This window comes from Nannospalax galili, unplaced genomic scaffold, assembly GCF_000622305.1.
Source record: "Nannospalax galili isolate Female #2095 unplaced genomic scaffold, S.galili_v1.0 scaffold312, whole genome shotgun sequence".
Lineage (NCBI taxonomy): Eukaryota > Metazoa > Chordata > Mammalia > Rodentia > Spalacidae > Nannospalax > Nannospalax galili.
Window position 1 is genome coordinate 6382879 of NW_008335967.1, and position 14761 is coordinate 6397639.

General features: G+C 41.9%; 1 protein-coding gene across 3 annotated transcripts in view; it reads left to right on the plus strand.

Annotated features, from left to right (window-relative positions):
- Positions 1-14761, plus strand: part of Slc26a5 (solute carrier family 26 member 5) — a 74622-nt gene that overhangs the window by 45975 nt on the left and 13886 nt on the right. For 2 of the 3 annotated variants that reach the window (XM_008830757.2, XM_029562348.1), the window contains exons 8-13: positions 1130-1282; positions 4414-4496; positions 11156-11303; positions 12613-12726; positions 13548-13625; positions 14421-14516. In XM_008830757.2, the coding sequence (XP_008828979.1) occupies positions 1130-1282; positions 4414-4496; positions 11156-11303; positions 12613-12726; positions 13548-13625; positions 14421-14516 (672 nt within the window). The remainder of the gene's footprint in view (positions 1-1129; positions 1283-4413; positions 4497-11155; positions 11304-12612; positions 12727-13547; positions 13626-14420; positions 14517-14761) is intronic. The other variant, XM_029562349.1, reaches the window with a different exon arrangement.

Sequence of the window (14761 nt, forward strand, 5' to 3'; positions counted from 1 at the left end):
TTGCATAACTAGGCAAAAAATGCCTCCAAATTTGTACAAGATACAAAGAGGAAAACTTCTGGAGCTGGAGAGATGGCTCAGTAGTTAAGAGCACTGTTCTTGCAGAGGACCAGGGTTCAGTTACCAGCACCCATATGTTGACTAACAACCATCCATAACTCCAGTTCCAGAGGATTTGATGCCTTCCTCTGACCTCTGCAGGCATTGCACAACATAGGTACACTTGCATACATGCAGGCAATACAGTCATACACATAAAATAAAAATAATAATATAATAAATTATAAAATAAAATAAATAATAAAATATAAATAATATAATAAATTATAAAATAATAAATTTTAATGATAAAACAAAAAGGAAAACTTCAGCCTGAAAACCAGTGTTTGTGTGTGTATGTGTATATGTATGTATATTTCTGTGTGTGTCTGTGTGTCTGTGTGCTGAGGATTGAAGTCAGGGCTTTGATCATACCTACTACATGTTCTACCACTGACTCATACACTAACTTCTCCACCCTCACCCATGCTGCCTCTCTTTCAAGTGTTGGCTCTTCCAAATTTCTTAGAGATTTTTTATTGTGATAAAAATATATATAACAAAATTTATCTCATTAGTCACATTAAAATTTTTTTAACTTTTTTATTCTTATTTTTTGTATGCAGGAATGTTTTGCCTGCATGTATGTCAGTTCACCATGAGTGTACAATATCCATGAAGGCCAGAAGAGGGTATTGGATCCCCTGGAACTGGAATTATAGACAATTGTTAGCCATCATGTGGGTGCTAGGAACTGACCCTGGGTCCTATGCAAGAGCAGTCAGGGCTCTTAACCACTGAACCATCTTTCCAGCTTATTTTTTGACTGCTCAGTTCAGTGACAGTAAGTGCATTCATCTTACCATGCAACCATGATCATCATACATTTGCAGAACCTTTTCAACATTCCAGACAGAAGATCCCCATGCATAAAAGAGTCTTTTTTCCCTGTCTCTTCACTCAACTCTGCTAGCCTCTGTTGCACTTTCTGTCACTGTGAACTGCTTGTCTGTGTGTATCTCATGTGTGTGAGTCATGCAATACAGGGGCTGCTGCTTGATGTAAACACCCAGTGTTCACTGTGTTCCAGAGTACAGTTGCTGTGTTGCAGAATGTTAAAAACCTCAACGTGTGTTCTCTAGGCGTCGGGCTGATGGTTTTTGGTTTGCTGTTGGGTGGCAAGGAGTTTAATGAGAGATTTAAAGAGAAATTGCCAGCGCCCATTCCTCTAGAGTTCTTTGCGGTAAGTGCATACATGATAATGACCCGTTCCACCCACACCTGTTCCTTCCAGGGATTCTGAAGTGGGTGATAGTGGAACAGAGAGCTAGAGGATCTTTTTCCCTCAGTTCTGAAAAAAAAAAAAAAACCCTAACAAAATAGTAAAAAGAAAAACCATTAAAACATAGGCATAGATGACCCAAGGAGTCAAGAAAAGAATGTTGGATCTCAGCGGGGCGTGGTGGCACACACCTGTAGTCCCAACCCTGGGAGGCAAAGGCAGGCAGATCTCTGTGAGTTCAAGGCCAGCCTGGTCTACATATGGAGTTCCAAGTCAGCTGGGGCTACAGGGAGACCCTGTCTCAAAAAGACCAAAAAATAAAAAAACAAAACAAAACAAAATACAAGTGAAAACCATAAATGCAAATTTTAACATTCCCCATCTCTTAGTGGTGGGATTTGGGGGAATTGTTTTTCACCTTTTTCCGTTATCTAATTATTCTGTAAAACATATCATATAATATTTAACAACCCATAATAACTTTAATAACATTATTTACTTTAATAAAACAGCATCCATTTTGAAAAGTGTTTTTATTTATTTATTTATTTTTGGTCTTTTTGAAACAGGGACTGGCCTTGTTCTCATGGAGATCCGCCTGTCCCTGCCTCCCAAGTGCTGGGACTATAGGCATGTGCCACCACACCTGGATAACATTTCCCCAACTTTTTTAGTTTCCTGGCACTCCTAACCTTGAGTGAGGACTCAGCTCCATTTCAGCAAAGTCCAATTATCTGACTACATATTTATGACTGACAAATTAGTAGATTTTTTTGTAAAAATACACACATAAATTGGCATAAACAGCACTATGTTCCTACATCACCACAATTTTTTTTTTTGAGACAGGATCTCGCTATTTAATCCTCACTGGCCTGGAACTCACTATGTAGACCAGGCTGGCCTTGACCTCAGACACTGTGATGACAATTATTAATTCATGGATACATACATGGATCGAGCACCATACAAAGCCTCAACCTTGCAGTCAGAATGAGCACCACTCCCCTAAACTCTTGTTCACACGGAGCAATCACAGAACATCCAGGTTTGCAAAGATGTGGCATTATCAGAGGAAACATTGCCTGAACTGATATTCAAACTATAAGCTACCTCCAACCAAAAGTCCTTAGAGTGGCATTATTTCCCTGTAGCCTTTAAAATCCAAAGTATCCCAGTGGATTCCCTCTGGCACCCTAGGACTTCTAGTGTAAAGTTTGGGTGCCACAAAGATTAAAACAAATCTAAAAGAACTACAGATGTCAACCAGGTACATTCCTATAATTATAATCCCAGAAATTGGGAGGCTGACTCAGGAGCATCATGAGTTCAAGGACAGCCTAAGTACACAATGAGAGCTTGTGAAAGAGAGAAAGAAGGAAATAAAGGAGAAAATCAATATGTGTCTGGTCCAACTTCAGCGAGTAAGAAAAATTCCAGCTGCAAAACCAACTGTCTGATGTAGCTTACAAAGAAGCTAATCACTTCAATCTTTTTCTTTGTCATGATCTTAGCGACACCCCGCCAGTATTTTTTTTCTATTTTCTTTTTTTCTTCTGTGCTTGGAATAAAATACTAGGCTTCCTGAATGCTAGGAAAGTGTCTACCCTTGAGCCACACCCTGACCCCCTATATAGTTTAGTACCTTGTAAGGCAGAAGAGACTATCTCTAATTATTTCAAAACTTCTTTGCTCACTGGGATTGGGCACAGAGTTCTGGTTTCCACTTGAAGAACAGCAAGAGGTACAGAGTACTTTGTGTACCTGCTGATGAGCTGGATGGTGAAGGTGGCCTTTCTGTTATTGAAAATACAATTGTTCAATTTTACCTTCAGTGGTGCTCTTTAAACTTCTCATCTATACAGCCCACAGAGCAAAGTAAACAGAAGCCATTCTGGCAAGTTTGGGAGAGGATCGATTTAAGCATGGCATTTATTATTATAAACACATTGTAACTTTTGCATTCTATGATTCATCTCTTTTTTGTCAATAGGAAAACAATGGTTTAATAATTAGTTGCTACCACAAAAAAATGAACTTCTAGATCCTTGAATCATATTTGTCTTGTGAATTTAAATATTCTAGCTATTCCTACAGTTTGAGATGCACAAAAGATTCCTTAAGGGTGACAGACATAACTGCCACCAACGTGATAGAGTCATTTCATCAAAGGGGACAGAGACACTGTGCCTGCTCTCTGAGGCTGCCGTGTCTAACAGTAAGCTTACTTTAATAGTGGCTTCACTGAGAGACCACCCTGTGGGGAGTTTGCACTACCCCAGTGCTCACTCATTCCACCTCTCCTAGAATACCTATTTCTAAAGTTCTGGAAGCAGTAGTCACTGGGGATGAAATAAGTTGCTATCTCACCTTCTGTCAGGCTCCTCTGCTCGTAGTTCCCTGAGGATTTATGCTTTGTTCCTCAAGTAAATCTGAAAGTGGCCTTGGGGACACCACTCTGCATGACATGCTGTCCATGCTGTGTTTGGAGAAGACAACTATGGGGTGCTTTGGGAGGCCTCTTACTGTGTCCTAGAGACAGGGGCAAAAAAGGGGATTCTAAAGCCAGATGTGGGTCCATGGTGACAGGCTGGCATTAACATCCTCACCATACACACAGTGTGACCTAGACTCCTACTTGCCCCAAAGTCAAGGTCAACCCACAGAGGCTTGGAAGTCCCTTTCTGTTGCAATCAACTAATCAAACACCTCAGCAGGGAACAGAGCACAGGCCTTGAGCTGTAGGGCTCACTGGGTAACATCACTCAGAGAAGTTAAGATGGTGGCTAGATGAAGGAGCTCCTCATTTTTTTTTTTTAGACAGGGTTTCCTTGTAGCTCAAACTGGCTTGGAACTCACTATGTATACCAGGCCGGCCTCCATCTCTCAGAGATCTACCTGCCTCTGCCTCCCAGTGCTGTGATTAAAGGTGAGCACCACCACGCCGGTGGAGGTCCTCTTCTTAACTCTGAAGTGAGACTAGATTTGGCTTGCCTAACAAAATCTTTGAACCTTACTTTTATGGCATGTAAGTATTTGACTCTAAAAGTGCTTTTGACTCTAAAGTGCTTTTGGATTTGTGTCTGTTTTAGGTGGTGATGGGAACTGGCATTTCAGCGGGATTTAACTTGCAAGAATCCTACAATGTGGATGTTGTTGGAACACTTCCTCTGGGGTAGGCCCAATAGGTTAAGGAACAGAGTGACTTGAATAATCAAGGGATCTATTGTTTTTAACTCTTGCTATAATGGTGGTAGAATGAAAAATCAGCTTTTCTACATATCAAATAGCCAAAGATCTTAAAGGCTTGAGGTATGTGTGTATGTACATGCATGCATGTGTGCGTGTGTGTTGGTTTAAAGCACATAGCATAAAATTTACCATCTTAACCATTTTTAAATACACAGTTTAGTAGTATTGCATATATTCACATTGTAGTGTCTCTGAAACATTTTCATCTGACAAATCTGAAATTCTATACCCATTAACTACTCCCTTCTCCATCCCTTGGCCCCTGGTAACTGCCATTCAGTTTTCTGTTCTGTAAGTTTAACTGCTCTTAATATTAGTGAATCATACAGTATTCGGCATTTTGTGACTGTCTTATTTCATTCGGCCTAGTGTCTTCAAGTTCTATCCATATTGGAACATACAACACCATGTTCTCCCTTTTTAAAGGCTGAATATTCCATTGTGTGTTTATCCTGCATTTTGTTTCTCCATTCATCCATCAGTGGATATTTCAATTATATTCACTGCTTTGCTATTATGAATTCCTCTGCTATGCGCATAGGTGAGCAAAGCTGACTGTGAGACACCATGCTTTCAATTTTGGGGGGAATCCTGAATGTGGTGGTTAATTTTAATTGTCAAGTTGCAAGAGTCACCTGGAGCAAGAAGAACTGTGGCAGACAAAAAAAAAAAAAAAAAAAAAAAAAAAACCCGGGCAATGGGTAAAAAAAAAAAAAAAAAAAGAATCACCTGGGCAATGGGTCTCTGGGCGTGCCTGTAGGGGATTATCTTGATTGGACTAATAGAGGTGGGAAGACCTGCCTCCTAGACTGTATAAAAAGGATAAAGTAAGCTGAGCGTGGTCATCGTCTTTACCTCCTGACTGCATAATGCAATGTGACCAGTCACCTCAATCTCTTGCTGCCTTCACTTCCCCACCATGGTGGGCTATTTCTGGAACTGTGAGCCAAAATAAACCCTTCCTTGGTTTTTGTCAGGATATTTTATCACAACACAGAAAAAAGTAACTAAGACACTGGCTAATATTTTAAGTTGTTTTTAGGGAACCCTGCATTGTTTTCCATAGCAGCTGCACCATTTTACAATCCTGCCAACAGTGGTGAGTGGATTTTTTGTTTTGTTTTGTTTTTTAAATCTCTCCTTGAGTGACACAGGAATTAAAAGCAAAAAGACCTAAATTCTAGCTTTCCATTAAGCTGTATGGCCTTGGGCAGTCGGCTTAACCTCTTAAAGCTCCATCTTCCTCACCTGCCATGGGTAGCCCATTCTTGTCCCTGGGGCAGCTGTGAGAATGCAGGAGGTAACTTGAAGCGAACTGGTGGGCAGTACTGCATGTACAGGAGGCATCCAAGACAGGCTAGCTGCAAGTTCCAAGGCTCACTGTTCCAGTGGGTCCTCCGGGTTTAGTCCATATGCTGCATGTTTCTTTGCTTCCTCTATATTACCTAATTCCGCATTTTAAAATATATACATATATATATTATTCCTATTTTACAGAAAACTTTCATCTGTCTTCATTTACTCAGCATTTGTTTACTGAATGTACTAGGGTCACGGCAGTTACAAACAAAACATACACACAGACAAAAAATTCTTACCTTCTGGAGCTTGTAATCTGCTGGACCCAGACAGCCAATCAATAAAAAAACAGATAGAGAGCTCTGAGAAGAAGGGAAGGGAAGTTGGTCAGGGTGTTTTAGGTAGAGTCAAGGAGGTGACGTTTGAGCGACATGAGTGAGTCTCAGTGACTTACTAGTGAGTCCCAGCCTGGCCCAGAGATCGATCTTCTGAGGCCTATTTTCGTGTTCTTTTCCATTACTTCACACTGGCTCTCTAACAATGAGTTGTGTGATAAACATTAGTCTTTGACTGAATCCAATAGCTAATCCTATTCAGTTACTAGTTACAAATCATTTAATTGAATGAGAAATTCTTCCACTTAGATTTATCTTTTTAGTGGTATGCTGCTAGATTGGCATCCATGTCCCTGTGACTTTTACTCATGCCTCCCTTCCCCTGTTGCACTGTGCACTGTACCATGACAGGCTGCTTCCCTTCTAGTGGGTACTAAACTTAAAAAAAAAAAAAAAAAGAAAGAAAGAAAGAAAAGAAAAGGACTTTACCTACCCAGAAAACTTATCCTCCTGAAACTTTATCCCAAACCAAGCAGGTGTCCAAATACACTGGCATGCTCATGCTGTAATCCCAGCACATGAGAGACTGAAGCAAGAGAACTGCAAGTTTGAGGCCAGCCTGGGCTGCGTTGTGAGTTCCAGGCCAGCCTGAACAGTTGGGGGCTGGATGGCAACCCCAGCAGAGGAGCCAAACCTGTGTATATGGTTTCCTCAGAGAGGAGAGGAGAGAACTTTCCAGGTATCTGATGGTGTCAATTCTGCTACATTCTATTGATCAAGTGCATCAAAACTATTTTTATACCACTATGACCAAAATACCTAACAGAAAAGAAAGGAAAGAAAGAAAGAAAGAAAGAAAGAAAGAAAGAAAGAAAGAAAGAAAGAAAGAAAGAAAAAAGAAAGAAAGAAAGAAAGCAGCACAGGTTCATTTTAACTCACAGTTCCAGCAAGACTTCAGTCATTGTAGCAAGGCATGGTGGAGCATGCCCATGCTTACAGGAGCCTGAGGCAGCAGCTCTAGACATGGCAGCAAGCCAGGAGGCAGAGTGCAGCACGAACCGGGCATAAATAGGACCTTCAAAACCCTTCCCCTGCTGGGAACCTACTTCCTCTATCCAGGCCCTCCCTCATAAAGGCTCCATGACCTTCAAAAAACAGTGCTACAATCTGGGAACTGAGGGTTCAAAACATGAAGTATGAACTATAGGGGACATTTCAGATTAAAACCATAACATTTCACCCCTAGCCCTCAAAGGCTGTGGCCAAGCATACTGCAAAATGCATTCAGTCCTACTTTGAAAGTCCCCATAGTTATAATAATCTTAACACTGCTCAAAAGTCAAATGTCTCTTCTGAGACTCAATAATCCTAACACTGCTCAAAAGTCAAATGTCTCTTCTGAGACTCAAGACTTAGCTATGGAGCCTCTATAAATTCAAACAAGTTACATGCTTCCAACGTACAATAGAACAGAGAAAATGTTCCCATTTCAAAAAGAAGGAATGGGAGGTTTGCAAAGAAAGATTGGACCAAAGCAAGACTGAAATCCAGCAGGGCAAGCATTGAATCCTGTAGCTCCATGCCTACTGTCCAGGGTATGTGGCGGCATCATGTGAGCACCAACAAACTTGGGGAGCTCCACCCCTATGGCATTTCCATACACAATACACGTCTTCTCTCATAGTCCAGCTCTACTCAGTGCCTGCAGCTTTCCTTACGTGATGTTCCACATTTCCTGACATCAGCAACATCCTGGGATCTCCATTGCAATTTAGCTTTACCATAAAGCTTCATGCACAAACTGTTCATGCACAGCTTCCTGTGGGGACGCTAACCCTGCTACACACTGCCTGACCTTGCAAGCTTTTCTTTAGAACCTTGGTGCAAACCCCCATAACTCTGTAACTCTTGAGTTCTGCATGCCTGCAAAACCAATGCCATGTAGATGACACCAAGTTCTGCTACCAGCCTTGAGAACTAACCAGAGCCCCTTGGACCACAGCTACAGTGGCCTGTCTTGTGAGCGCATGCACTGACATGGTAATGCATTTCCCTAGCAATCCCTTTTTCAACAGGACACCCCTACATTTCTCTCTTTTGAAATGCAAGTCTCCAATTATTTTGCATTATTACACCCTGAGGCCTTCAAGGAGAGGGGTAGCACCAACTGCTTCTTTTCTTTTTCTTTTTCTTTTTCTTTTTCTTTTTCTTTTTCTTTTTCATTTTCTTCCCTTCCCTTCCCTTCCCTTCCCTTCCCTTCCCTTCCCTTCCCTTCCCGTCCATCTTTCCCTCCGCCGACATCTTTCCCTTCCCTAGGGAAAGGAGCCCCCCTTCTCTCCTCCCTCCTCCCTCCCCTCCCCTCTGCTTCCCTTCTCTTCCCTTCCCTTCCCTTTCCTTTTTTTTTTCACTCTATATTCTTACTGACTCATGCCAAAGCCCAACTGTTAACGTGTCTTGACCTTTCCTCCACCAAATCAATTAGCTCATTTCTTTTTCACCCAGCTCACTCATATTTTCAGGACACAGGCCAAAAATAGCCAAATTCTTTACTAGATGAGGTACAAATTACCTGTAGCCCAACAGAGTCCTTGTTCCCACCTGAAACTGCATGAGCACAGCCTTCACTGTCTGCATTTCTATCAGCATTGTGTTCTCCCAGACTCTTAGCAGCATCAACCAGGAAACTCTGCTTGGCATTCTAGGACTTATCCAGCCCAGAACTCCAAACTCTTCCATATTCCTCCCCCAAAATGATTTCCAAAGGCCTCAGAAGCAGATGGTCAGGTTTATCACAGCAACAAACTCGTTTCTTTTATACCAATTTCTGTATTGTTTCCTTGTTATCACTGAGACCAAATTACCTGACAGAAACAAGTTAAGGAAGGAAAGACTTGGCTGTTTCAGTCCATCATAGTGGAAAAAGCATGACAGAATGGCTCCATCCATGGCCGCAGGAGCATGAGGCACCTACTTTTCACATGGTGATGGATCAGGAAGCAGAGCACACGGGCCAGAAGCAGGGAGTAGAAATATCCTTTAAAGACCTGTGCTTACTGACCTACTTCTGCTAGCCAGGCCTCACTTCTTAAAGGCTCCACAGCTTTCAAAATAGTGCCATAAATGGGGATGAGTATTTAAAGCATGAGCCTGTGGGGGGCATTTCAGATTCAAACCATGACAGCAAATCAGAAGGCCAGCCTAGATTCAGCAAGAGAGACACAAGTAGATGAGAGAAGCAACACACACCTGCAAGTAGGAGAGGACTGGCAGGGGCTGTGTTTGGCAGCAAGCTTCCATGCTGATCAATGTGTATTCATAAATCAATACACCCTGCAGAACCCACAAAGTGTCAGTTGACGATTAAAGATCTCAGGCATGGAATATTTGAGTGTTACTTTTCTGAACTAATTCCAAAATATATCATGTTCATATTCTTATTGCCCCAACACAAACCAGCTGCTAAAAGCACATGAGAAAGACAGTTCATTTTATAGTCAGACCCCATGGTTTGTCATCTATTCTATCTTGGGGAAAATCAGTTCACAAAGCATCCCTTTTTTTTTGGTCTCTTTAACCTTTAAATTGGAATAATGATGGCATCTATGAAATAGGCCTATTGTGAGGAAAGGAAATGGCTTACATGAAACATGACCTAGGTCTGACAGGTATTAGATCCCTTCCCTTCCCTCCCCTCCCTTTCCTTACCCCAGGATTTGAAATGTCCTTTTTGTCACTGTACTATGACACAGTAAGAAAAAACAGATACAGAAAGACAAGTTCTTTATGGGTTTGGTGTAATTAATAGATGAACCGAATGGCCTTGAATAAGTTTGTTTAACCTCATCATGCCTTGTTTCCTCCTCTGTAAAGTCAGGATTATAATGATTCCTCATTCATAGTCTATGGGAAATAATTTAATAAGCATAGAACCCAGCACACAAGACCTGATACACAAGCACCTGATAATTGACTTGTATAGCAATTAAACGTTACCATTTTTTAACCCAGTGCCTTGAATTGGTGCAAGATGCCTCTGAAAATCCCTACTACTTGGGGCTGAAGAGATGGCTCAGCAGTTAAGAGCACTTGCTGCTCTTGTAGAGGACCTGGGTTCGATTCCCAGCACCCACATGGTGGCTAACAACCATCCAGTTCAAGGGGGATACAATACCCTCTTCTGACTCCTTGGGCATTGCACGGCAAGGGTGCACTTACACATATGCAGACAATACACTCATATACATAAAATGAAAAAATAAATTAATTAAATTAAAAAGAAAATCCATACTACCACTTCCCTTATAACATTCTAGGGATTCCCTGTCATGTTTCCTTAGGACAAGGGTCCCAAACTACAAAAATGGACAAAACCTGGCTAGTTTCCCCTTTGTAGATTTCCAGAGTCACACTTGGGCTTCTCCAAGTTTTCAGGTGAGACCCAATATAATCTTCTCTTCCCATATTAGAGCTTAGCTGAAGGGACAGTGACATGGGAAGAGCAAATAGACTAGGAGTCCTTACCTCAAATAACAAAGAAGTGAGTAATGTTACAAGGACAGTAATTCTGTTAAGGCAACACTTGTCTAACACCCTCTCGACCCCACACAGGGTTCAGATGTCTGTGGCATCTGAGCACTTCACTGACCCTCTTCTTCCTAGTTTGGAGTCTCTTACTTACACCTGCCATCAGGTATGAAGTTACTCTGCTATAAATAACTGGGCATTTGATCTCTGAAGATGGCCCTTCCACAGAAAACAGCACTCTGTTGCATGGGTCTGGAAGCACCTCGGAAGCAAGCGAGGGGCCCTCTTGCTGCATCAGAGCAAACACGTGCCCAGGCATTGATCACTTCATTGCACCTAATGCCTCTCTCACATGCTTTGTTCCATTTGTGTGTTTACCCCCAGTGGTCACAACACTTGAGTTAAAGGCATCTTGACTTTTCAGGCTACTCCCTCCTGCCAACCCAGACACCAGCCTCTTCCACCTCGTGTATGTGGATGCCATTGCCATAGCCATCGTTGGATTTTCGGTGACCATCTCCATGGCCAAGACCTTGGCAAATAAGCACGGCTACCAGGTTGATGGCAATCAGGTAAACATCGTCAATTTTGTAGATGTTTCGTTGGGATGCAACTGCCAAGCTCTGCTCTGGAAGGCAAATGGACTGAATTTATCTAGCTTTGTACAAAAACTTGTACTCTGGTAATGGATATATTTGAAGCATTATTTATTTGACACTATAACTTGTCCTTTCCTCCTTTCCTCCATCATTTCTTTTCTTTCCTTCTCTTTATTTCTTCTGCTGTTATTGTTTGAGACAAGGTCTCACACTATAGCCAATGACCTTGAATTCATTATGTAGCCCAGGCTGGCCTTGAACTCATAATCCTCCTGCCTCAGCTTTCTAAGTACTGGGATTTAAAATTCTTTCTGCTGCCTTCTTTTATAACATAAATACAGAAAAGATCTAATCCAAAAACCATAAGCTGTAATCTTGTCAGAACATTGTCCATATTAACACCCTTCATATTTTTTAGAGGCAGGGTCTCACTCTGTAGTTAGCCTGAAGCCCACTATGTAACCATGTAACTTGGGCTGTTCTCAAACTTGCAGTGATCCTGCTTTAGCCTCCTGAGTGCTAAGATTACAGCTTTAAGCCACCACACCTAGCACCCTGTGTATTTCTAAATGGAGACCAGATGCTCCACATTCATTAAAAAATCAAACTAGAAAACCCAAAGTAGCCCTAAGATCAGGGCTCACAGCTCCCAAGAATGTATTGGAATGTACTTGTTCATGAGCAATAGGCTACCAATAGTCATGCATTAATAACTTTCTTTAAAAACAAAAACAAAAACAAAACAAAAAAAAAAACAGTACTTTCTCAGGACTGGAGAGATTCAGTTAAGAGCACTGGCTGTTCTTGCAGAGGACCCAGGTGAAGTTCTCAGCACCCACATGGTCACTCATAACTGCCTGTAACTCCAGTTCCAAGGGATCCAATACTCTCTTCTGGATTATGAGGGTACCAGGCACACATATGGTATACATACATACATGCAAGTAAAACACTCATATATATAAAATATTCTTTTAAAAAGTATTTTCTCACTTTTTGCAGTTTTTTAAAAAGCAGTGTTTATATGGGGAGTATGTTTGAGAAACAGAGAATGGGTAGGGATCATAGCATTTATTTCCACAATGAAAACTCAAAGTCTTTTTCTCCCACTGTGAAATATTCCATGACTCCTATTTTTAATTAATGCTAAAGAAATTTTGCATTTGAAAAGTAAATGAAGGAAGAAGCCTAGCCTTTACAGATAAAAGTGTGTATTAAATGCACTGCTAGCTTTCCCCCTGAAGAGTGATTGTCACCTCTGTTTTGTTTCCACGTGGAAAAGGAGCTCATTGCCTTGGGACTGTGCAATTCCATCGGATCTCTTTTCCAGACCTTTTCCATTTCTTGCTCCTTGTCTCGAAGCCTTGTTCAGGAGGGAACTGGAGGGAAGACACAGGTAGGTACCCAACATGTCTCTAAGAACTAGAGATTTGGGTAGTGATTAAATGTGAATACCTGGATTCTATCTGAATCCAAACAAAGCTACTCTGCCTGCAGATCCATGCTCCAGTGAGCTGTGTAGTAGTCAGAGAAAGGCATGATCACAAGGAACTGAATCTATAGGAAAGAGGTATATTCTCCAATTAAATTGGAAAGTTATACAACACTCTACTTGCTACCAGTAAACCTTAAGGTTCAGACATGGGCTCTTGTCCTGAAGGTCTGAGACTGAGTTTGGGCAGGAGGCTAGCCCTGCCTAATGGAACTTTCACACAGAGATGGGAATGTTCAATCTTTGCACCATCCAATATGGCAGTCATTAGCAACCTATGGCTCTTGAGTACTTGAAATAGGGCCGCTGCAAACAAGACTTGAATTTTTTTATTTTCTTTAATTTTAGTTTTAAAAATATTAAGTAGCCACATGTGATGAGTGACTACCATATTGGACAGCTAGTCTGAACTCCTCTGTCCTTGGGTCTCAGGTTAGCACCAGACATTTTTTCCACCTCTGACAAGAACATTTCAATCAAGATAAGTCGCTCAGTTTCTGCTTAAAGGCTTTAAGAGAAACCAAAACATCAAGGAGGGAGTAGGCTAGAGTTCTTGGTTAGAGGAGTGAGCTAGAGTCATGAGCTCATGTAATAGTTTGGATGGCTTCTTGGAATCCATATGTTCTTGATTTTCCTCCAGTGATTATGGCGAGAATCAGGTCAGCCTGTGTCCCCACCTCTCATCCTTGTCTAAAAACCCCTTCTGTGTGTCTTCTCTCATCCAGCTTGCAGGTTGCCTGGCCTCCTTAATGATTCTGCTGGTGATATTAGCCACGGGATTCCTCTTTGAGTCATTACCCCAGGTGTGTAGTATGGGCTTGGTCTGAGGGGTTTCCATGCTATTCTGTGTTTATATTTTTGTGGCCGTCATGGAAGTTTTTAAACTATAACTCTAGGATGGCAGTATGGGAAAGGACAGGCTCCTGCTCCATAATCTACTGGCAGGTGCACAATTTGGGAAAGCAACCTCAGCCTCTCTTGGTCTCAGTTTCCTTATCTGCCAAATGATAGTTGAATTGGCTGACCTCCAAGATTCCTGCTCTTTTTGACCTGCAACAACCTTACATGTTATTAAGATTCAGAGAAGACACTGGGCGTGATGGCACACGCCTTTAATCCCAGCACTCGGGAGGCAGAGGCAGGCAGATCTCTGTGAGTTTGAGGCCAGCCTGGTCTCCATGGTGAATCCAGACCACCTGTGGCTAAGGCAGACCCTGTCTCAAAAAGACCAAAAAAAATTCAGAGAAGACCTACAACACAGGAGCTTTATTTGCTGATTATATTTAATTTAAGAGAGAACAGAAACAATAAAAAATCATAAAAAGACCATGGGTGAAATCATTGTTTAGTACCAAATTTATTCTGAACCTCTCAGCTGCTGTACAGGTTTGCTGCTTGATATACATCAGATTTTCCAAGACCCATTTTAACTAAGTGCTGGAAATCCAGGTGTTCATGGCTTGAAAGGCACCATGCATGCCCCCAAGGTAGTGAGTCAGGCACAGAGGTGGGGAGGGCAGGAGGAGGACAGGGAGGAGCCAGCAGAGGGGGCTCTGAGCACGAGCACCTGACTGAAGAGGTAATGTGCTATGTTTCAGGCTGTGCTGTCTGCCATTGTGATTGTCAACCTGAAAGGAATGTTTATGCAGTTCTCAGATCTCCCCTTCTTCTGGAGAACCAGCAAAATAGAGCTGGTAAGTAAAAGGGGTGGTCAGGTTATGTCACTGCACGGCCCTTATTAGTGCGTCTAAAACCTTGAGAAAGGAATTAATGTAGTTAGTTGTTATGTATATTGCTTAGGCAAGGTAAACTCTGTGTGTGTGTATGTGTGTGTCTGTGAGAGGGGGGGAGGGGGGAGAGAGAGAGAGAGAGAGAGAGAGAGAGAGAGAGAGAGAGGGAGACTCTTGTTGTTTTATTACCATGATTCTCTAGAAAATTT